Genomic DNA, 25,238 nt, shown 5'->3' with positions numbered 1-25,238 from the left:
TCACATCCCCCGGTGTTACTGTATAACGTCCCATTCCCAGCAGTCACCTCTCCGGTCACATCCCCCGGTGTTACTGTATAAGGTCCCATTCCCAGCAGTCACCTCTCCGGTCACATCCCCCGGTGTTACTGTATAACGTCCCATTCCCAGCAGTCACCTCTCCGGTCACATCCCCCGGTGTTACTGTATAACGTCCCATTTCCGGATGTGCAGTGCATAGGTAAAAGACTTTGTGGAGCTCAATTGAAGACAATGGAGAGCCATGATTATTAGAGTAAGCGGCTATGAGCTGGTTTATGGGAGGACGCACCATCTGGAACCACCGCGTTTGAATGGTGGGTATAAGCACAGGAAATGATCCTTGGAAGACTAGTAACTCTGTGGCCAATGTTGAGGCGGGCACAGAATTAGAGAATGAGATCGGCATTTCATTGTGATCCATCCACTGACGCGAGTAGGAGGCGGCTTGGGTGACGATGCCACAATATGCCGGCCAGAATTCATGGCGGTCATTCAAACTGTCTAAAAGATCATCAGTGGTGACGAATCCTGGTTCTACCGTTACCATCATGAGACCAGTCAGTAGGCCTAGTAGAACCCAGTTGGAGGTGACTGGTCATGTAGCAGTGCTGGCTCCTAGATTTTACAAGAGACTTGTTCATACTAGATCGAGTGGCCAGTAAGTTGCCCCATAGAGCCCTGGTCAGCGTCTGTCAGAGGTTCCTGTGACCCAGCCCCATCACACAGTGCTGTACAGCATAACCCGGCATAGAGCCCTGGTCAGATTCTGTCAGAGGGTCCTGTGACCCAGCCCCATTACACAGCGCTGTACAGTATAACCCTGTGACCCAGCCCCATCACACAGCGCTGTACAGTATAACCCTGTGACCCAGCCCCATCACACAGCGCTGTACAGCATAACCCGGCATAGAGCCCTGGTCAGAGTCTGTCAGAGGTTCCTATGACCCAGCCTCATCACACAGTGCTGTACAGCATAACCCGACATAGAGCCCTGGTCAGAGTCTGTCAGAGGTTCCTGTGACCCAGCCCCATCACACAGCGCTGTACAGCATAACCCGGCATAGAGCCCTGGTCAGCCTCTGTCAGAGGGTCCTGTGACCCATCACACAGCGCTGTACAGTATAACCCTGTGACCCAGCCCCTCTCCTGCATGGGGTCTTATCCTCAGACAGGACAGTATAGACAATGAGTGATGGGATAACCACAAGTACCAGCACACTGCTGTAGCCCGAGGCCCGTGGAGGAGAGGCAGGATGCCGAGGCGATGGAACAGCGTACCGTGTGGAGGGTACTGCTGGCAGCTCTACTACAGTACTTTGCTGTGCAGATATACAGAGAGAACACCCCGAGTCTGCTATCGCTGAGGTGTGACATATTTAGACACACAGCGCGACACCAGGAACCAGGGATATCGGGCGCATGCAATTAAAGGGTATTATAAACAGGTTGTGGCAAGTGCTGCTCTCAGGAGTGATTCTGGATCACTCAGAATAAAGACACCACAGATAACTGAAAAACAGAGAGCGCAGTTGTCACAGTATAAAAATGTATTACTAACACATAGATAGATCTATATCAGGCATGTCCAAAGTCAGGCCCGGGGGCCAATTGCGGCCCGTGCTGTCATTTCAAGTGGCCCGCAGCCTCCAGCTGGAAGTGGGCAGAGCATCAGATGTGGGAAGCACAGCACAGGACACTAAGGCAGGTATTCAATGCTGTGGGCGAGTAGTGACAGCGAGCAGAGCTTCCTGCTCGCTGTCACCACTCACCCTGACAGCATTCAACGCAGCCCCCTCATCCGCCAATTCCCCCTCGCTCCGTTTTTTGAGCGAGGGGGAATTGGCGGATGCGGCTCCAGAAGCAGCGAGACCCGCGGCTAAAAACTGCGAGTTTTCTGCAGCAGCCGCGGGTCTCGCTGTTTTGGGGAAATCTCGCCGTCCTGTGACGGCGAGGATTTCCCCAGCAGGTTGAATAGTGCGAGCGGCCGGCGCGGGGGTTAAACAGCGAGGATCGCTGGTTTTCAGCAATCCTCGCTGTTTAACCCCCTCGCCGGCCGCTCGCTGCGGCACTGAATACATGACATAAGGTGGGGCCCCGGCGAGTGCGCCTTTACCTTGCTGTCTGCTGCAGTGAGGAGGTGCCGGCCGCCACAGTCAGATGTGTTTGGCGTCCTCCCCTGCTGCTGCAATCATATATCACCCTACTCCACAATCACAGTGACAGCAGTGTGTGGGGAGGGGGGCAGCAAGGGGGAAGCTTGCTCCCGTAACATGCAGAGCGGAGGAGGGCAGCAGTGGGAGCCCAAGCATCTCCTGTCCTTGCAGTGCCTGCTTTGCCTCTCCGTCCTCTGGCTCACACAAGGGGCTGGGAAACATACAGAGAAGGGAGGGGGTAGAGTGGGGGACATACAGTGAAGGAGGGTCAGGCTGGGGGAACATACAGTGAATGGAGGCAGTCATGGCCATTCAGAGAAGGGGGAGCAGGGTCAGGCTGGGGGACATACAGTGAATGGGGGCAGAGTGGGGTACATAGTGAATGGGAGTCATACAGTGAAGGAGGGTCAGGTTTGGGGATAGAGTGAATGGAGGTATTTATGGACATTAAGAGAAGGGAGGCAGGCTGGGGGACAGAGTGAATGGGTGCAGAGTGGGGAACATACAGTGAATGGGGAACATACAGTGAAGAAGGGAGAGGCTGGGGACATACAGTGAATGGGTGCAGAGTGGGGAACATACGGTGAATGGGGGTCATACAGTGAAGAAGGGAGAGGCTGGGGACATACAGTGAATGGGTGCAGAGTGGGGAACATACGGTGAATGGGGGTCATACAGTGAAGAAGGGGCAGGCTGGGGGACATACAGTGAATGGGACCAGAGTGGGGAACATACGGTGAATGGGGGTCATACAGTGAAGAAGGGGCAGGCTGGGGGACATACAGTGAATGGGACCAGAGTGGGGGACTATTCTGATGTGATTAATGATTCAAAGAATGTCAGGCTGAATGGTCGGCCCCAACACATTTACACTTCACCAAATCTGGCCCTCGTCGCAAAAAGTTTGTACACCCCTGATCTATATTAAATCTAACAATTCATTAGCACTGACATCTGTTGGGCACATTCATTTAAAAAGCTTTAGAGACAGTGTTTCAAGTAAATTGCCCTAAAGCTAAGTATCACTAATGGATCAGTTCTCACCAATGATGATCAGAGTTCAACAGTTCTCCTGTAACCTTGGTTTCCCTTTTGATTTTTTCTGCAAAGCAGCACAGAAGTTCCAGTTGGAATAGGGTTGCCTCCAGAGTCTGCCGTGTACACACCAGGCAATTTTCCGATTGTGTATCCACAATATGTTGGTAGGGTACTTGTTTCCTAGCACGGCCACAATCGCGGGCATCGCGGATAATTTTTAATGGTCTGCGATGCGACCGACGCGATGCCCGCGATTTCCCATTGAAAAAGTCAAAATCGCGTCGGTCGCATCGCAGGCGGCTAAAAATGCATGCAATGGTACCGACGCGATGCCCGCAATTTCCCATAGGGAACAATGTAAAATGGCTCAATTTACCCAAATCAACATAGGGAACAATGTTAATTGGGCCAGAGACCCCAAAAAACCCCCTGAACAGTGAAATGGCCCCCCAAAAATAGTTAACACCACCCCACGATCAACGTGAACCCGAAGCGTGGCGAGCGCAGCGAGCCCACGAGGGGCGGCGGTACGCGTCCTCCGACCTTTTCATACCCCCACTATCCACGTTGGCGTTGAGAATAGATAGTGTGGCGAGCGCAGCGAGCCCCGCGAGGGGACGCGGATACCTGTGAAGCCCACGAAGGGACGCCTTTACCTGTGAAGGTATCCACGTCCGCTCGCCACGCTTCGGGATCGGTGCCTCGCCACACTATCTACTAGATAGTGGGGGTATGAAAAGGTCGGAGGACGCGTACCGCCGCCCCTCGCGTACCGCCGCCCCTCGCGGGCTCGATGCGCTCGCCACGCTTCGGGTTCACGTTGATCGTGGGGTGGCGTTAACTATTTTTGGGGGGCCATTTCACTGTTCAGGGTTTTTTTTGGGGTCTCTGGCCCCCTTAACATTGTTCCCTATGTTGATTTGGGTAAATTGAGGCATTTTACATTGTTCCCTATGGGAAATCGCGGCCATCGCGTCGGTCGCATCGCATGCGATTTTTTAGCCCGCATGCGATGCGACGACGCGATTTTTTTACCTGCGATGCCCGAGATCCAAATCGTTGTGGCCGTGCTAGGAAACAAGTACCGTTGGTAGTTTTATATTCCAATGCCTTTTGGAGTGCAGCTGCCTGGGGGAGTGATTGCCTGGTGTGTACATCTATCTATGTGTTATTAATATATTTTTATATTGTGACAACTGCGCTCTCTGTTTTTCAATTATCTTTGCTGTGCAGAGCTGTCCCCAGCAGTGGGAGAGCAATGCCGACCTCCTGCGCTGCTGTAATACAGGCGACGGTCTCCCGGCGGCGCTATAAAGGGAGGAGCTATTCTGCTTTCTATGAGGCCCGGGCTGTTTTACCCAATGTCTCGCACCCTACCCGGATCCAGGGCCAGATGCACTAAGCTTCAAAAGTGATCAACAGCCAGCCAATGAGCTCCTACCGGCCATGTCACAGGCTGTGTTTGAAAAATGTCAGGCAGGAGCTGATTGGCTGGTTGTTTATCACTTTTGAAGCTTAGTGCATCTGGCCCCCAATCTGTACTTGGCCTCACAAGGGGGGCGTCCTCAAGGTGGGTGCAAGTATGAGTGCTCACTGCTGAAAAGCGAGCGATACACCTGCCCGGTAGCGGGGGAAGGGAGCACTGTGGCGGTGGGATATCTGCATGTCAGACAGCCCCAGATCTGCCTGGCCAGGTGAGGGGGGCGCTCAGGTGGACCAATGCAGCACTGGTCAGGTCACAGGGTGCAGGCCAGGTCACAGGGTGCAGGCCAGGTCACAGGGTGCAGGCCAGGTCACAGGGTGCAGGCCAGATCCCAGTGTTCACAATACCGACCCCTCTCACACCAGCCAAACTTCCAGGTGTGAATGGCTCACACAATAAGCTACACCTGCAGTACAGCACTACAGGCTTCCCCAACTGTATAATATAGCACCACAGGCCGCTCCCCGGGTACATGAGGTCATTCATTACCTGCTGCTGACGGACACAGCGGCGCCGCTACCTCCGTGCTCGGGTCCCGACTCCTCGCGGACAATTGGAAGTTGCACAGATCGATAAGAAACCCCCTTCCTGTGTTTGGAACGCAACGGCCGGAAGTGCCGTGGAACGCAGCGCCAGGAAGTGCGGCGGGTCGCAGGACCTGGAAGTAGGAAGGAACACAGAGTGGCAGAAAGGTGCGGGCGGGCGCACACAGACACTGCAGTGACTCGGGAAGGACAGACTCACGGGATGTAGAGCCCTTTACCCATAGCACGGAGAGCGATCACTCACAGAGCCGGCTCCTCCCCCCATCCAATCCACTGTCACGTTTACTAACAGAGGCCCGCCCACCGTCGTCACCAAAGCGACGGTCTTCGCCGCCTACGCATTGATTGGTGCGCGGAGCAGCCTATGGGGAGGCTCAGATCACCAGCAGCAACGACACCGCCGGAGAAACGCCCTCTCCTATTGGACGTAGCCCTCCCGGTACGTTTCATAGCCTATAAGCGGAGACGCTGCGGAGGGGGCGAAGCTTCTGCGCCGGGGACAGCCGCCATTTTGTGTCACGCATCGAGCGCGGGTAATGTGTCCTATGCCTATATTGTATGACTACTATGTTATTATACTACAATGCTGATATATCCTATGATGTGCTGCTGTGTTACTGATAGCTCCTGTTATTGTATCATCCTGCTGTTATACTGCATTATTTATTATAGTTACTATGGTTATCCTGCTGTTAGACTGTAGTATTAGTGTTCATTCTAGCACCCGCCACCTTTGAAAATCCATGCAGTTCCTCTTCCCTGCCTGGGGTGTCGCTGTCTGTTGTGGTGCTTCTAGCACAGTGTGGTCTGTATATCAGCACTGATATGCAAACCAGACCTGTGCTAGAAACACTACAGCGACACCCCAGGCAGGGAACAGGAACTGCATGGGTTTTCAAAGGTGGCGAGTGCTAGAATGAACACCATTGTTATTATTGGTATATCCTGCTATTATACTGCATTATTTATTATAATTACTATGGTTATCCTGCTATTATACTATATTAGTATGACGCCAGGGAAAGCCGTCCACGCCATCACTCATGTGCAGGTAATACCATCAGATTAGCGGCGGTGACCGGCAATGATATGGGAGCGCATACCTCCCAGCATGCCCCTCTCCAGGAGGGACACAGTGCTCTGCTCCTGCACTTTCCACTTAATGCATGATTCTCTTCATCTGTGTTGAACAGGTTAATAGATAAGAAAGGTGCTGCAACACAGGTGATGGCAATCATACATTACCAGGGAAGTCCAGGAACAGAGCACTGTGTCCTCCTGGAGAGGGGCATGCTGGGAGGTATGGATAATGTAGGATTGCCAGCACCTGCGGGGAGCTAGGTAACTGATAAGAAAGGTGTCACCACAGGTGATGGCAATCATACATTACCAGGGAAGCCCAGGAACAGAGCATTGTGTCCTCCTGGAGAGGGGCATGCTGGGAGGTATGGATGATGTATGATTGCCAGCACCTGTGGGGAGCTAGGTAACTGATAAGAAAGGTGTCACCACAGGTGCTGGCAATCATACATTACCAGGGAAGCCCAGGAGCAGAGCATTGTGTCCTCCTGGAGAGGGGCATGCTGGGAGGTATGGATAATGTAGGATCGCCAGCACCTGTGGGGAGCTAGGTAACTGATAAGAAAGGTGTCACCACTGGTGATGGCAATCATACATTACCAGGGAAGCCCAGGAACAGAGCATTGTGTCCTCCTGGAGAGGGGCATGCTGGGAGGTATGGATAATGTATGATTGCCAGCACCTGTGGGGAGCTAGGTAACTGATAAGAAAGGTGTCACCACAGGTGCTGGCAATCATACATTACCAGGGAAGCCCAGGAGCAGAGCATTGTGTCCTCCTGGAGAGGGGCATGCTGGGAGGTATGGATAATGTATGATTGCCAGCACCTGTGAGGAGCTAGGTAACTGATAAGAAAGGTGTCACCACAGGTGCTGGCAATCATACATCACCAGGGAAGCCCAGGAACAGAGCATTGTGTCCTCCTGGAGAGGGACATGCTGGGAGGTATGGATAATGTATGATTGCCAGCACCTGTGGGGAGCTAGGTAACTGATAAGAAAGGTGTCACCACAGGTGCTGGCAATCATACATTACCAGGGAAGCCCAGGAGCAGAGCATTGTGTCCTCCTGGAGAGGGGCATGCTGGGAGGTATGGATAATGTATGATTGCCAGCACCTGTGAGGAGCTAGGTAACTGATAAGAAAGGTGTCACCACAGGTGCTGGCAATCATACATTACCAGGGAAGCCCAGGAACAGAGCATTGTGTCCTCCTGGAGAGGGACATGCTGGGAGGTATGGATAATGTATGATTGCCAGCACCTGTTGGGAGCTAGGTAACTGATAAGAAAGGTGTCACCACAGGTGATGGCAATCCTACATTACCAGGGAAGCCCAGGAACAGAGCATTGTGTCCTCCTGGAGAGGGGAATGCTGGGAGGTATGGATAATGTAGGATTGCCAGCACCTGTGAGGAGCTAGGTAACTGATAAGAAAGGTGTCACCACAGGTGCTGGCAATCCTACATTACCAGGGAAGCCCAGGAACAGAACATTGTGTCCTCCTGGAGAGGGGCATGCTGGGAGGTATGGATAATGTATGATTGCCAGCACCTGTGGGGAGCTAGGTAACTGATAAGAAAGGTGTCACCACAGGTGCTGGCAATCATACATTACCAGGGAAGCCCAGGAACAGAGCATTGTGTCCTCCTGGAGAGGGGCATGCTGGGAGGTATGGATAATGTATGATTGCCAGCACCTGTGGGGAGCTAGGTAACTGATAAGAAAGGTGTCACCACAGGTGCTGGCAATCCTACATTACCAGGGAAGCTCAGGAGCAGAGCATTGTGCCTCCTGGAGAGGGGCATGCTGGGAGGTATGGATGATGTATGATTGCCAGCACCTGTGGGGAGCTAGGTAACTGATAAGAAAGGTGTCACCACAGGTGCTGGCAATCCTACATTACCAGGGAAGTGCATGAGCAGAGCAATGTGTCCTCCTGGAGAGGGGCATGCTGGGAGGTATGGATAATGTATGATTACCAGCACCTGTGGGGAGCTAGGTAACTGATAAGAAAGGTGTCACCACAGGTGCTGGCAATCCTACATTACCAGGGAAGTGCATGAGCAGAGCAATGTGTCCTCCTGGAGAGGGGCATGCTGGGAGGTATGGATAATGTAGGATTGCCAGCACCTGTGGGGAGCTAGGTAACTGATAAGAAACGTGTCACCACAGGTGCTGGCAATCCTACATTACCAGGGAAGTGCATGAGCAGAGCAATGTGTCCCTCCTGGAGAGGGGAATGCTGGGAGGTATGTGAGTGCGCATCACCTCTCATCGCTGCCCCGTACACACTCGGCGGCATTTGAGCTGAAGGGTCAGAACTGGGCCGCTTTCCGCTAAAGGCCGCCCAGTGTGTGTGTTGGTAATCTGTCAAAACACAAGTTTTTTTGTTTTTATCATATTTATTTAGTCCTTTTCCTGTATCTTATATTTTCTCCACTTATGTAATGTCATTTTCTCTTTTTGTAGTGCACTCTGGCATGCCGATAACAAGTGGCTAGACCCCTGCTCTTCTGTTCTCTCCTCCGATGTACTCCCTGCTTCCTCCTGCTTAACACGCTGACACCTTGTCTTCCATAGACCGCTCATCGTCAGCGGGTTACCGAGGAGTCGTTGAGCTGACGCGTGCAAGAAGAGTTTGACCAAATGATTTAGCTTTTTTTTTTCTTCTATTTTAATTTAGTGTAGCGTTACATGTTCTTAGCGCATTTTTATGTATATTTAGCAGTTTTAACTCTTAATCGATCGTTTCCCGAGATTTTTTTCGGTGATTTAAAAAAAAACGAAAATGAGGCCAAAAAGCATTGCATGGAATTATTTTGATAAAACCTCTGAGAAAACCGCGCTTTGCCGTCTCTGCGGGGCCCTCATAAAGACTTGCGGGAACACCACCAACCTAAACTGCCACCTAAAAAGCAAGCATTCCCAGGTGCTGCAGACCCCGGTTGCCGGGGCGACTGATGGCAAAATCAGACTCCTTTACACAGAGTGGCCCTCGGGGAACGTGGTCCACGTGGCGGAAGAAGAGGAAGCTGCTGCCAATCTGTTAGCGGAGGCTGCTGCAAACCTTACCCCGGTGCAATCGGTTCAGCCGCTACCGCAAGACCCGGGACCGTCCACTCCACAGCCACAGATAATACAGCCACAGATAATACAGCCGCATATAATGCAGCCGCAAATACTACAGCCACAAGTGACTCAGGACGTGGAGGCTCATACCTTAAAGAGGGCCCACGCTTATAAAGAGCCCGTCAGCGAGAGTCATCGCATCACCCAGGCAATTGTCTACATGATCTGTAAGGACAGCGAACCGTTTAACATTGTGGAGCTGCCTGGATTTATACATTTAATAAAAACCTTGGCCCCCCAATACGAAATTCCCACTCGAAAAATGATCAAAAATGCCGTCATCGAGAAATATTATCACCTCAGCAATGTGGTGAGAGAGAAGCTCATGAACAAGAAGAGCACCCTCACGTTGGACGTTTGGGCGGACGTACAAAGGCAGAGTTATCTTAGTCTTTCCGTCCATTTTTACGACCTGGAGGACGAGCTGTTCAGTGCCACGCTTGGGGTATTGCCGCTCGAAGAAACGCACACAAGCGAGTCCCTGGCAGAGCAACTTAGGCAGTGGTGCAGAGATTGGGGCATAAGGCTGGAAAAAGACGACGTGATGGCAGTCGTTACGGGCAACGACGCCAATATTAAAAGGGCGGCCGAAGTAGCGTTTGGGGACAAGAAGTACATTCCGTGCTTCGCGAGCAGCCTCAACTTCGTCGTTGAGAAATGTTTCGAAATCGAGAGCGTGAGGACGCTGGTAACGAAGGCAAAGGCGATCGTCGGGTGGTTTAAACAAAGCGCCACGGCCAGCGAAGAGCTGAGGAAGCTGGACGAGAGGAAGTTGGTAAAGTCTGTTGCTTCCCGGTGGATCTCCACCTTCCATATGTTACAGAGGCTGCTCGAGCTGCAAGAGCACATCGGTGGTGTCCTCAGCAGGCACACGGGCGCACCTCCCATGCTCACCGCCGCGGAGCTAGAGGATGTGAGCGAAGTGGTGGCAATATTGGATCCGTTTGAGTCGGCGACGCAGCTGATTAGTGGGGAGCACTACTTGAGCAGCAGCATGGTGATCCCCATTGCGTCCCTCATCCTTGATAAACTCGAGAAGCTGCATCCAAACCGCGATCTCCCGAAGGCTGTGTTAAACAAAGCCGTCAGCGGGATGAAGAAGAAGTTCGGAAGGATCGAGCACGTGTCGTTATTGGCCGCTGCCACAGTGTTAGACCCCCGCTTCAAGAAGCTCTACTTCCGCGATCCCACCGCGTTGTCCAAACAAGTCACGTTCTTGAGCAACCAGATGAAGAAAAACGGAACTGAAATCGCTAAGGGCAACGACTTGTCAATGTCAGTGTGTGAGAGCGAAGGTAAGATGGCTACGTTATTGCACACGTCTAATTATATGTACTAAGGGGGCAGTTTACCAAGATGGAAGTTCTATCGAAGGTGGGAGGTTGCCCATAGCAACCAATCAGAGCCTATCTATTTTCTTCTAGAACAGGCGTAGCCAAACTATGGCCCTCTAGCTGTTGGCAAACTACAAGTCCCAGCATGCCTTGCCACAGTTTGCTATTAACGAATGCTAAAACTGTGGCAAGGGATGCTGGGATGTGTAGTTTCGCAACAGCTGGAGGGCCAAGGTTTTGCATGCCTGTTCTTGAAGTTGCTAAATAAGAAGTTTAATCTGGTTGCTATTGACAACATCCCATCCTCAATAGTACTACCATTTTAGTAAATTTACCCCTTTGTGTGTTTGTGTGTGTGTGACCGGTGGATGGAATGCCAGCAGCCAGCATGCCACCATCCCGCTAGAAGGAATCCTAACAGGGGTCGAGTAAGTAATCTTGCCCCCTCCCCCTTGCAGCCTAAACCACTCTTGCCCAAACCTAACCCCCGGAGTCCTACTCCACCTACTCCAGGTGCTTTTTCCGCGACAGTAATAATCCCTGCCAAAATGGTTGCCATCAGAATATAATTTAGTCTCCGGAACATGACAGGTGCCATGTTTCTGGAGACCTGAGCATGTGCAGCAAACTCTGGCACGATGCCGTAGTCTGTGGTGCTGTGGAGAGGGGGCGGGACTACTGCTGAGAGGGGGCGGATCTTTATAATGACTCTTTTTTACCAGTGCCTCATGTATGCGGTAAGACTGGTCTAGATTACGCAGGCCGACATGCTTATTAGCTTGTCCGGGCCTAACGACATGCAATGAGGTCGACATTGAATTTTGTCAACAGTTTTAATGTCACCCTTTTTTACTCTGTTGACTTAAATGCATGTCGACATAGACACTGTCAACCTTTTGCTCATAGACCTGCTTCCTGTATACCCATATCCCGCATGATGTATTTACTATTCTGTTGCCTGGAATCTATGGGAACATGAGACTATATGATCTACTTTCTGCGGTACTTGTTTCCTAGCACGGCGCCCATCGTATACCATAAGCCATACAATGGTATGCGATGCGATGTTACGCCATGGCAGCCGATGTTATACAATTTTAAATCCTATACCATCGCATTGTATGCCATATACAATTGTATAAGCACCCTAATGGATGTTTTCAATGTTAAATGGCCCCCCTATAAGATTATTGTATAAGCACCGTAATGGGTGCTTACAATGTTAAAAGCACCCCCACGCCACCCGTACTATCAACGCCAACCCAAAGCGTGGTGAGGGGCGGCGGTACGCGTCCTCCGACCTTTTCATACCCCCGCCATCCACGTCGGCGTGAAGTTGATTTTAGATAGTGAGCGCAGCGAGTCACCGAGTCCGAAGCGTGATACATGTAAAGTCGCCACACTATATAAAGACAAATCCACGCCGACGTGGAGGGTGGGGGTATGAAAAGGTCGGAGGATGCGTACCGCCCCCCCTCGCTGCGCTCGCCACGCTTCGGGTTGGTGTTGATAGTGGGGGTGCATTTAACATTGTAAGCACCCATCAGGGTGCTTATACAATTAAAAAATCGTATAGGGGGGCCATTTAACATTGAAAAAACCATTACGGTGCTCATACAATTTAAAATCGCATCCGGGTATATGGCATGTGATGCGTTACAATGCATAAGATGCCATACGGCTGAATCTCGGGGGCGCCGTGCTAGGAAACAAGTACCCTTTCTGCATTACAAGATCTAGATTTACTGTATAACTTGTGTCCAGACGTAATCTACGCTCGCATGTTAATAAGATAAATATTCCATTATGTAACCAAAGCTGAATTATTTCAGATATACAAAAGCCATCGAGGGATCTGTTCAGTGAACACAACAACGTTGTGCAGAAAACGTGGCAGCAACGCGAGGAGTCGCCCTATTTAAATATGCCGCAGGAGCTGTCCATGTACTTGGGTAAGCCACTTGTAACGTCGTTACACTCAGGGACAGTTAGGAGCCACGTGTTCATAGATGCTGGTACATGGGGAGATGGTTTCCAATCATATATTTATATAATTATTTACTATTATTCAGCGATTTCGCTCAGGGAAGAAATATGTGGGTCCTGGGGGCCCATCACATTATAAAGTTGGGGTCGAACTCCACTGTTTTTGGGTTATATGAAGGGGTAATCTGGGTCAACCTCTGTATAATTGGCGAACCCAAGTTTAATCTGAAAACACCGGACCTGGGATCATGATCCCAGATCCAACCTGGGTTTGCGATGCAAAAGGGGGTATTAGGGGAGCAGAAGAAAGAGTGAGGGGAAAAGACTAGGGAGAGGAGAGGAACAAGAAATAGAGAGGAGGGAGAGAAGTCTTCATAGAAAGAGGAAATGAGAGGTGTGTGAGCGAGGATGTCCGACAGAGGGGGAGGGGTGCAAGCAGGAGTAAGAGGGGGAGGAGCAAGAGGGCGGGGTGCAAGCAGGAGTAAGAGGGGGAGGAGCAAGAGGGCGGGGTGCAAGCAGGAGTAAGAGGGGGAAGAGCAAGAGGGAGGGGTGCAAGCAGGAGTAAGAGGGGGAGGTGCAAGAGGGTGGGGTGCAAGCAGGAGTAAGAGGGGGAGGAGCAAGAGGGGAGGGTGCAAGCAGGAGTAAGAGGGGGAGGAGCAAGAGGGTGGGGTGCAAGCAGGAGTAAGAGGGGGAGGAGCAAGCAGGAGCAAGAGGGAGGGGTGCAAGCAGGAGTAAGAGGGGGAGGAGCAAGAGATTGTGGAGTAGATGTATGAAGCCATGAGGAGGAGAAGTGTTAAAGTGCCTGGCACTTTAGCAAGGATAGAGGGAAGAGAGGGTGACTGAGACAGGGTGGGGGGAGCTGCCCCCTCCCTCTGTCCCCACAGTACACAGTAAACTTCCTGTGTCAACTGTATCGCTTAGATGTCCATGGATCAGTGTATTATAGCCAACAAGGATTCTATAACAAAGCATGGTATGATATGTTGTTAGTTGACTTTGTCATGACGACACACTGAAAATGTTGACATCTGGAAATGTCAACGAATTGTCCCACGTGGCCCAGCGATTGCTTAAATGCTCCCGGCAGCAGCTTGGGTCTGTCTAGTTCCCACTCTAGAGCAGTGTATCCTGGTGTCCGCAGACAATTGGCTGACATTTACATTTGCCGACTCTGCTGTGAAGTCTGTTTCTGGCTGACAGTGCCACCTGCCCGTACACACAGCCAATGTCGCCCATCAAATGTCGACGTGATAGGTCTGAACGATGTTATTCACACACATCGCGGGTATACACCCATCAACTGCTCCATTGCATGCTTGATATCCAGTAATATGTGGGGAGTTGGGGAGAGGGATCGGAGGTCCGCACACACTTTGAATTTTGTCCCTTGTATATTGTTAGGGATTTCATTTGTTTTGGAGCCGCCTTTTTAAGGTATAGTTGGGCGGGGGGTGCTATCCGGGCAAGAAAAGAGTAAGACCATGGTTAAAGAGAGGAAGAATTGTGCGATGGATGCACGACCAAGAGAAAAAATATTCTTAAGAGGAGAATATTCAGCTTCGATTGATTAAGATTTAACTTTTATTAGTTTAATTCAAGTAAAAAGAAGAGAGGGCCTTATCCTGTGTGGATTTAGCATATGGGATCCCACAGGGTGACCTCCTTCTATAGGCTTGTGAAAATATCAGAGGTTAAAAATCTTGGGCGTACATACACACAACACATACTGTGACGTGCCAGTGCACGAAAGGAAGAAAAAGGGTTTATAGGGATTCAAATGGTTTCCCTTAGGCTTGTTACACTTTAATGATGCTGTTATGGATGGAGTCTTTCTGTGAGAAAGGAATGAGGGAGATGAAATGTCACAGGGTTTAATCTAGGTCCTTTTATTAGGATTATAATCTCGGCTCAGGCACGCGTGTGCTTATTGGGTAGCACAGGGATAATTCAATAGTATCTGGATAAGTCCGGTATTTGTGCCCAGTACTTGTCTAGTGGATATTGGTTATCTTACATATAGGCATGCATTCTCTCACAGAATTAACATTTAAATATATACATTTTGTAGCATTATTTCAACATTTCATATGTCTTGCAACTTTGTAACAAGCGATAAGGGCTACGCGCGTTTCACAAGTTCGCTTCTTCAGGACTGCAAATCCTTCCTGCTTCTTCAGGTCCTGAAGAAGCAAACTTGTGAAACGCGCATAGCCCTTATTGCTTGTTACAAAGTTGCAAAACATGAAATGTTGAAATAATGCTACAATCATGCTACAAAATGTATATATTTAAATGTTAATTCTGTGAGAGAAAGGAAATCATTGCTACAAGCTACTTGAGACTGGGAAACTGCAAAGCAATAAGATACAAAAGTATACCTTAACACAAAGCACTGCCCCAGTACTAATGAATACAGGCAGTATTGAAAATATCCACTGGATGGCAACAGCCACATTATAACCGGAAAATTGCCAGAGGATTAGTGAGAAGTAAGATAAATAAAACCACTGTCTAATAATACTGCTCTGAGCAATTGAGCTCCGCTGAATGTGGATCAGCGCTTGAGGTGCCTCCGTTCCCCGATGGTTATTGTAGTCCGCTTTGAGACTGTGTACAAGCAGCTGTCTTTAAGCCGAGATGTAGATAGCCTGGAGATACAGCTCATGTATTTTTCTTTGGTGTGCATCCATCGCGCAATTCTTCCTCTCTTTAACCATTGTCATGCTTGATATCCGCCAGTGTGTACCCAGCTGAAGTGTGTCTTGAGGACCTGTGATAGTTACCCCAGGGGTGAGAACTCTGTGTCAGGCGTAAGCCTATGGAAAGTCTGTGAGTCTCGGAAATAAGTATTTATGAACCAGTGGCGCTAAATCATGGTTTCCAAATCTCGTTGCAGGCGCTCCGCCGGAGAAAATAGAAGAAAACCCGCTCAGATTTTGGAATCAAATGGAATCCACCTACCCAAATCTAACCAGCGTGGCAAGGCGATACCTGACCACTGTGGCCACTTCTGTGCCCTCCGATTGGCTTTTCTCCAAGACAGGAGAAATCAAGTGCCGATCAAGAAACCGGATAACGGGAAAGCTGCTGCCCAAGTTACTGTTCTTACAGAGTATTGATGCCCGGCTGTGGGCGGTTTAGGCAACATAGCGTTTCATGGAAGTCCTGGTTTTCCATTAAAGTAGCGGCCTGTTATACCTTGTGTTGTCGTTATGTACATGGTACAGGGCTTGACAAATTTTATTTTAAATGTAGGAGCCAGATAAACTAATAGTAGGGACAGTGCGCGGCGAAGGTGCGCCACAAAAAAATGTACACACGACCTAATGCCCGTTACATATACCACACACCGTAATATCCATTACACATTATACCAAACATCGTAATGCTCAGTACATATAATACCACATGCCGTAATTAGATATTATGCCACATTTCAGTTTACCTATATGCTCATTGCCAATGGGGTCAACATGGTCTGCCAGGGGTAAATGCTTGTTGCTATGGGGTTATTATGGTCTGCCAGGGGTTAACCTACTCTGATGCAGCGGCAGCCGGGAGATAATGTTATATCTAACAGTGTAATCCACCACAGCACCCCCTGCTGTCATTAATTCTAGCCACCACTGTGCCCGGGGATTCTACTTCCTGGCAGAACATGACTTTGTCGAGCCCTGACATAGTGTATCTGTAATATCGATAAAGACAATACAGTGATATATGATGTGGGTAACACGGCTCCCGGCACACGCTGATATGTGGTGTTATTATATAGGGGAGAGGGGACGGTACAGTGATATATGATGGGGATAACACAGCTCCTGGCACACGCTGATATGTGGTGTTATTATATAGGGGAGAGGGGACGGTACAGTGATATATGATGGGGATAACACAGCTCCCGGCACACACTGATATGTGGTGTTATTATATAGGGGAGAGGGGACGGTACAGCGATATATGATGGGGATAACACAGCTCCCGGCACACGCTGATATGTGGTATTATTATATAGGGGAGAGGGGACGGTACAGTGATATATGATGGGGGATAACACAGCTCCCGGCACACGCTGATATGTGGTATTATTATATAGGGGAGAGGGGACGGTACAGCGATATATGATGGGGATAACACAGCTCCCGGCACACGCTGATATGTGGTATTATTATATAGAGGAGAGGGGACGGTACAGTGATATATGATGGGGATAACACAGCTCCCGCCACACGCTGATATGTGGTATTATTATATAGGGGAGAGGGGACGGTACAGTGATATATGATGGGGGATAACACAGCTCCCGGCACACGCTGATATGTGGTATTATTATATAGGGGAGAGGGGACGGTACAGTGATATATGATGGGGATAACACAGCTCCCGGCACACGCTGATATGTGGTATTATTATATAGGGGAGAGGGGACGGTACAGTGATATATGATGGGGATAACACCGCTCCCGGCACACGCTGATATGTGGTGTTATTATATAGGGGAGAGGGGACGGTACAGTGATATATGATGGGGATAACACAGCTCCCGGCACACGCTGATATGTGGTATTATTATATAGGGGAGAGGGGACGGTACAGTGATATATGATGGGGATAACACCGCTCCCGGCACACGCTGATATGTGGTGTTATTATATAGGGGAGAGGGGACGGTACAGTGATATATGATGGGGATAACACAGCTCCCGGCACACGCTGATATGTGGTATTATTATATAGGGGAGAGGGGACGGTACAGTGATATATGATGGGGATAACACCGCTCCCGGCACACGCTGATATGTGGTATCATTATATAGGGGAGAGGGGACGGTACAGTGATATATGATGGGGATAAGGCAGCTCCCGGCACACACTGATATGTGGTATTATTATATAGGGGAGAGGGGACGGTACAGCGATATATGATGGGGATAACACAGCTCCCGGCACAGGCTGATATGTGGTGTTATTATATAGGGGAGAGGGGACGGTACAGTGATATATGATGGGGATAACACAGCTCCCGGCACACGCTGATATGTGGTGTTATTATATAGGGGAGAGGGGACGGTACAGTGATATATGATGGGGATAACACCGCTCCCGGCACACGCTGATATGTGGTGTTATTATATAGGGGACAGGGGACGGTACAGTGATATATGATGGGGATAACACAGCTCCCGGCACACGCTGATATGTGGTATTATTATATAGGGGAGAGGGGACGGTACAGTGATATATGATGGGGATAACACCGCTCCCGTCACACGCTGATATGTGGTGTTATTATATAGGGGAGAGGGGACGGTACAGTGATATATGATGGGGATAACACAGCTCCCGGCACACGCTGATATGTGGTATTATTATATAGGGGAGAGGGGACGGTACAGTGATATATGATGGGGATAACACCGCTCCCGGCACACGCTGATATGTGGTATCATTATATAGGGGAGAGGGGACGGTACAGTGATATATGATGGGGATAAGGCAGCTCCCGGCACACACTGATATGTGGTATTATTATATAGGGGAGAGGGGACGGTACAGCGATATATGATGGGGATAACACAGCTCCCGGCACAGGCTGATATGTGGTGTTATTATATAGGGGAGAGGGGACGGTACAGCGATATATGATGGGGATAACACAGCTCCCGGCACACGCTGATATGTGGTGTTATTATATAGGGGAGAGGGGACGGTACAGTGATATATGATGGGGATAACACAGCTCCCGGCACACGCTGATATGTGGTGTTATTATATAGGGGAGAGGGGACGGTACAGTGATATATGATGGGGATAACACAGCTCCCGGCACACGCTGATATGTGGTATTATTATATAGGGGAGAGGGGACGGTACAGCGATATATGATGGGGGATAACACAGCTCCCGGCACACGCTGATATGTGGTGTTATTATATAGGGGAGAGGGGACGGTACAGTGATATATGATGGGGATAACACAGCACCCGGCACACGCTGATATGTGGTATTATTATATAGGGGAGAGGGGACGGTACAGCGATATATGATGGGGGATAACACAGCTCCCGGCACACGCTGATATGTGGTATTATTATATAGGGGAGAGGGGACGGTACAGTGATATATGATGGGGATAACACAGCACCCGGCACACGCTGATATGTGGTATTATTATATAGGGGAGAGGGGACGGTACAGTGATATATGATGGGGATAACACCGCTCCCGGCACACGCTGATATGTGGTATTATTATATAGGGGAGAGGGGACGGTACAGCGATATATGATTGGGGATAACGCAGCTCCCGGCACACGCTGATATGTGGTATTATTATATAGTGGAGAGGGGACGGTACAGCGATATATATGATGGGGATAACACAGCTCCCGGCACACGCTGATATGTGGTATTATTATATAGGGGAGAGGGGACGGTACAGTGATATATGATGGGGGATAACGCAGCTCCCGGCACACGCTGATATGTGGTGTTATTATATAGGGGAGAGGGGACGGTACAGCGATATATGATGGGGATAACACAGCTCCCGGCACACGCTGATATGTGGTGTTATTATATAGGGGAGAGGGGACGGTACAGCGATATATGATGGGGGATAACACAACTCCCGGCACACGCTGATATGTGGCGTTATTATATAGGGGAGAGGGGACGGTACAGTGATATATGATGGGGGATAACACAGCTCCCGGCACACGCTGATATGTGGTGTTATTATATAGGGGAGAGGGGGCGGTACAGCGATATATGATGGGGGATAACACAGCTCCCGGCACACGCTGATATGTGGTGTTATTATATAGGGGAGAGGGGACGGTACAGTGATATATGATGGGGGATAACACAGCTCCCGGCACACGCTGATATGTGGTGTTATTATATAGGGGAGAGGGGACGGTACAGCGATATATGATGGGGATAACACAGCTCCCGGCACACGCTGATATGTGGTGTTATTATATAGGGGAGAGGGGACGGTACAGCGATATATGATGGGGATAACACAGCTCCCGACACACGCTGATATGTGGTATTATTATATAGGGGAGAGGGGACGGTACAGTGATATATGATGGGGGATAACACAGCTCCTGGCACACGCTGATATGTGGTGTTATTATATAGGGGAGAGGGGACGGTACAGCGATATATGATGGGGATAACACAGCTCCCGGCACACGCTGATATGTGGTATTATTATATAGGGGAGAGGGGAAGGTAGAGCGATATATGATGGGGGATAACACAGCTCCCGGCACATGCTGATATGTGGTATTATTATATAGGGGAGAGGGGACGGTACAGCGATATATGATGGGGGATAACACAGCTCCCGGCACACGCTGATGTGTGGTGTTATTATATAGGGGAGAGGGGACGGTACAGTGATATATGATGGGATAACACAGCTCCCGGCACACCCTGATGTGTGGTATTATTATATAGGGGAGAGGGGACGGTACAGTGATATATGATGGGGGATAACGCAGCTCCCGGCACACGCTGATATGTGGTATTATTATATAGGGGAGAGGGGACGGTACAGTGATATATGATGGGGATAACACAGCTCCCGGCACACGCTGATATGTGGTGTTATTATATAGGGGAGAGGGGACGGTACAGTGATATATGATGGGGGATAACACAGCTCCCGGCACACACTGATATGTGGTATTATTATATAGGGGAGAGGGGACGGTACAGTGATATATGATGGGGATAACACAGCTCCCGGCACACGCTGATATGTGGTGTTATTATATAGGGGAGAGGGGACGGTACAGTGATATATGATGGGGGATAACACAGCTCCCGGCACACGCTGATATGTGGTATTATTATATAGGGGAGAGGGGACGGTACAGTGATATATGATGGGGATAACACAGCTCCCGGCACACACTGATATGTGGTGTTATTATATAGGGGAGAGGGGACGGTACAGGGATATATGATGGGGGATAACACAGCTCCCGGCACACGCTGATATGTGGTATTATTATATAGGGGAGAGGGGGCGGTACATCGATATATGATGGGGATAACACAGCTCCCGGCACACGCTGATATGTGGTATTATTATATAGGGGAGAGGGGACGGTACAGTGATATATGATGGGGATAACACAGCTCCCGGCACACGCTGATATGTGGTATTATTATATAGGGGAGAGGGGACGGTACAGTGATATATGATGGGGATAACACAGCTCCCGGCACACGCTGATATGTGGTGGTATTATATAGGGGAGAGGGGACGGTACAGTGATATATGATGGGGGATAACGCAGCTCCCGGCACACGCTGATATGTGGTATTATTATATAGGGGAGAGGGGACGGTACAGTGATATATGATGGGGATAACACAGCTCCCGGCACAGGCTGATATGTGGTATTATTATATAGCGGAGAGGGGACGGTACAGTGATATATGATGGGGATAACACAGCTCCCGGCACACGCTGATATGTGGTGGTATTATATAACGGAGAGGGGACGGTACAGTGATATATGATGGGGATAACACAGCTCCCGGCACACGCTGATATGTGGTGGTATTATATAGGGGAGAGGGGACGGTACAGTGATATATGATGGGGGATAACGCAGCTCCCGGCACACGCTGATATGTGGTGTTATTATATAGGGGAGAGGGGACGGTACAGTGATATATGATGGGGGATAACACAGCTCCCGGCACACGCTGATATGTGGTATTATTATATAGGGGAGAGGGGACGGTACAGTGATATATGATGGGGGATAACACAGCTCCCGGCACACGCTGATATGTGGTAATATTATATAGGGGAGAGGGGACGGTACAGCGATATATAATGGGGATAACACAGCTCCCGGCACACGCTGATATGTGGTGTTATTATATAGGGGAGAGGGGACGGTACAGTGATATATGATGGGGATAACGCAGCTCCCGGCACACGCTGATATGTGGTATTATTATATAGGGGAGAGGGGACGGTACAGTGATATATGATGGGGATAACGCAGCTCCCGGCACACGCTGATATGTGGTATTATTATATAGGGGAGAGGGGACGGTACAGTGATATATGATGGGGATAACACAGCTCCCGGCACACGCTGATATGTGGTATTATTATATAGGGGAGAGGGGACGGTACAGTGATATATGATGGGGATAACACAGCTCCCGGCACACGCTGATATGTGGTGTTATTATATAGGGGAGAGGGGACGGTACAGTGATATATGATGGGGATAACACAGCTCCCGGCACACGCTGATATGTGGTATTATTATATAGGGGAGAGGGGACGGTACAGTGATATATGATGGGGATAACGCAGCTCCCGGCACACGCTGATATGTGGTATTATTATATAGGGGAGAGGGGACGGTACAGTGATATATGATGGGGATAACACAGCTCCCGGCACACGCTGATATGTGGTATTATTATATAGGGGAGAGGGGACGGTACAGTGATATATGATGGGGATAACACAGCTCCCGGCACACGCTGATATGTGGTGTTATTATATAGGGGAGAGGGGACGGTACAGTGATATATGATGGGGATAACACAGCTCCCGGCACACGCTGATATGTGGTATTATTATATAGGGGAGAGGGGACGGTACAGTGATATATGATGGGGATAACGCAGCTCCCGGCACACGCTGATATGTGGTATTATTATATAGGGGAGAGGGGACGGTACAGTGATATATGATGGGGGATAACACCGCTCCCGGCACACGCTGATATGTGGTGTTATTATATAGGGGAGAGGGGACGGTACAGTGATATATGATGGGGGATAACACAGCTCCCGGCACACGCTGATATGTGGTATTATTATATAGGGGAGAGGGGACGGTACAGTGATATATGATGGGGATAACGCAGCTCCCGGCACACGCTGATATGTGGTATTATTATATAGGGGAGAGGGGACGGTACAGTGATATATGATGGGGATAACGCAGCTCCCGGCACACGCTGATATGTGGTGTTATTATATAGGGGAGAGGGGACGGTACAGCGATATATGATGGGGGATAACACAGCTCCCGGCACACGCTGATATGTGGTATTATTATATAGGGGAGAGGGGACGGTACAGTGATATATGATGGGGGATAACACAGCTCCCGGCACACGCTGATATGTGGTATTATTATATAGGGGAGAGGGGACGGTACAGCGATATATGATGGGGATAACACAGCTCCCGGCACAGGCTGATATGTGGTGTTATTATATAGGGGAGAGGGGACGGTACAGCGATATATGATGGGGGATAACACAGCTCCCGGCACACGCTGATATGTGGTATTATTATATAGGGGAGAGGGGACGGTACAGTGATATATGATGGGGATAACACAGCTCCCGGCACACGCTGATATGTGGTATTATTATATAGGGGAGAGGGGACGGTACAGTGATATATGATGGGGATAACACTGCTCCCAGCACACGCTGATATGTGGTATTATTATATAGGGGAGAGGGGACGGTACAGTGATATATGATGGGATAACACAGCTCCCGGCACACGCTGATATGTGGTATTATTATATAGGGGAGAGGGGACGGTACAGTGATATATGATGGGATAACACAGCTCCCGGCACACGCTGATATGTGGTATTATTATAAAGGGGAGAGGGGACGGTACAGTGATATATGATGGGGATAACGCAGCTCCCGGCACACGCTGATATGTGGTGTTATTATATAGGGGAGAGGGGACGGTACAGCGATATATGATGGGGGATAACACAGCTCCCGGCACACGCTGATATGTGGTATTATTATATAGGGGAGAGGGGACGGTACAGTGATATATGATGGGGATAACGCAGCTCCCGGCACACGCTGATATGTGGTATTATTATATAGGGGAGAGGGGACGGTACAGTGATATATGATGGGGGATAACACCGCTCCCGGCACACGCTGATATGTGGTGTTATTATATAGGGGAGAGGGGACGGTACAGTGATATATGATGGGGGATAACACAGCTCCCGGCACACGCTGATATGTGGTATTATTATATAGGGGAGAGGGGACGGTACAGTGATATATGATGGGGATAACACAGCTCCCGGCACACGCTGATATGTGGTATTATTATATAGGGGAGAGGGGACGGTACAGCGATATATGATGGGGATAACACAGCTCCCGGCACACGCTGATATGTGGTATTATTATATAGGGGAGAGGGGACGGTACAGTGATATATGATGGGGATAACACAGCTCCCGGCACACGCTGATATGTGGTATTATTATATAGGGGAGAGGGGACGGTACAGTGATATATGATGGGGATAACGCAGCTCCCGGCACACGCTGATATGTGGTGTTATTATATAGGGGAGAGGGGACGGTACAGCGATATATGATGGGGGATAACACAGCTCCCGGCACACGCTGATATGTGGTATTATTATATAGGGGAGAGGGGACGGTACAGTGATATATGATGGGGGATAACACAGCTCCCGGCACACGCTGATATGTGGTGTTATTATATAGGGGAGAGGGGACGGTACAGCGATATATGATGGGGATAACACAGCTCCCGGCACAGGCTGATATGTGGTGTTATTATATAGGGGAGAGGGGACGGTACAGCGATATATGATGGGGGATAACACAGCTCCCGGCACACGCTGATATGTGGTATTATTATATAGGGGAGAGGGGACGGTACAGTGATATATGATGGGGATAACACAGCTCCCGGCACACGCTGATATGTGGTATTATTATATAGGGGAGAGGGGACGGTACAGTGATATATGATGGGGATAACACTGCTCCCGGCACACGCTGATATGTGGTATTATTATATAGGGGAGAGGGGACGGTACAGTGATATATGATGGGATAACACAGCTCCCGGCACACGCTGATATGTGGTATTATTATAAAGGGGAGAGGGGACGGTACAGTGATATATGATGGGGATAACGCAGCTCCCGGCACACGCTGATATGTGGTGTTATTATATAGGGGAGAGGGGACGGTACAGAGATATATGATGGGGGATAACACAGCTCCCGGCACACGCTGATATGTGGTATTATTATATAGGGGAGAGGGGACGGTACAGTGATATATGATGGGATAACACAGCTCCCGGCACACGCTGATATGTGGTATTATTATAAAGGGGAGAGGGGACGGTACAGTGATATATGATGGGGATAACGCAGCTCCCGGCACACGCTGATATGTGGTGTTATTATATAGGGGAGAGGGGACGGTACAGCGATATATGATGGGGGATAACACAGCTCCCGGCACACGCTGATATGTGGTATTATTATATAGGGGAGAGGGGACGGTACAGTGATATATGATGGGGGATAACACAGCTCCCGGCACACGCTGATATGTGGTATTATTATATAGGGGAGAGGGGACGGTACAGCG

At 49.7% G+C, this 25,238-nt stretch overlaps 3 protein-coding genes across 12 annotated transcripts in view; 2 read left to right on the top strand and 1 right to left on the bottom strand.

Annotated features, from left to right (window-relative positions):
• The window catches only part of LOC146009882 (uncharacterized), a 227,902-nt gene that overhangs the window by 19,239 nt on the left and 183,425 nt on the right, over window positions 1-25,238 (bottom strand). Inside the window, exon 1 of one of the 6 annotated variants that reach the window (XM_083150475.1) lies at window positions 5,185-5,495. The exons of 4 other annotated variants lie outside the window; for them this stretch is intronic. The gene's annotated coding sequence lies outside the window, so the exon portion shown is untranslated. Of the gene's footprint in view, window positions 1-5,184; window positions 5,496-25,238 lie in introns of those variants that run through there. One more of the 6 variants, XM_083150474.1, reaches the window with a different exon arrangement.
• Window positions 1-25,238, top strand: part of LOC146009857 (uncharacterized) — a 426,052-nt gene that overhangs the window by 354,882 nt on the left and 45,932 nt on the right. The gene's annotated exons all lie outside the window — the stretch shown is intronic.
• LOC146009875 (E3 SUMO-protein ligase ZBED1-like) lies at window positions 5,403-15,965 on the top strand. Of its 2 annotated transcripts, none has more exons than XM_083150452.1 (4): window positions 5,403-5,679; window positions 8,791-10,745; window positions 12,617-12,736; window positions 15,667-15,965. In XM_083150452.1, exons 2-4 carry the CDS (start codon window positions 9,110-9,112, stop codon window positions 15,909-15,911), a joined length of 2,001 nt encoding a protein of 666 aa, XP_083006578.1. In that variant the 5' UTR covers window positions 5,403-5,679; window positions 8,791-9,109; the 3' UTR covers window positions 15,912-15,965. The 2 variants fall into 2 exon arrangements, with proteins under 2 accessions (XP_083006578.1, XP_083006577.1); XM_083150451.1 differs by having other exon boundaries at window positions 5,403-5,773.

Source organism: Crinia signifera, chromosome 6 (genome assembly GCF_055691185.1).
Source record: "Crinia signifera chromosome 6, ASM5569118v1, whole genome shotgun sequence".
Lineage (NCBI taxonomy): Eukaryota > Metazoa > Chordata > Amphibia > Anura > Myobatrachidae > Crinia > Crinia signifera.
This window is presented reverse-complemented; position numbering and strand designations above follow the sequence as displayed.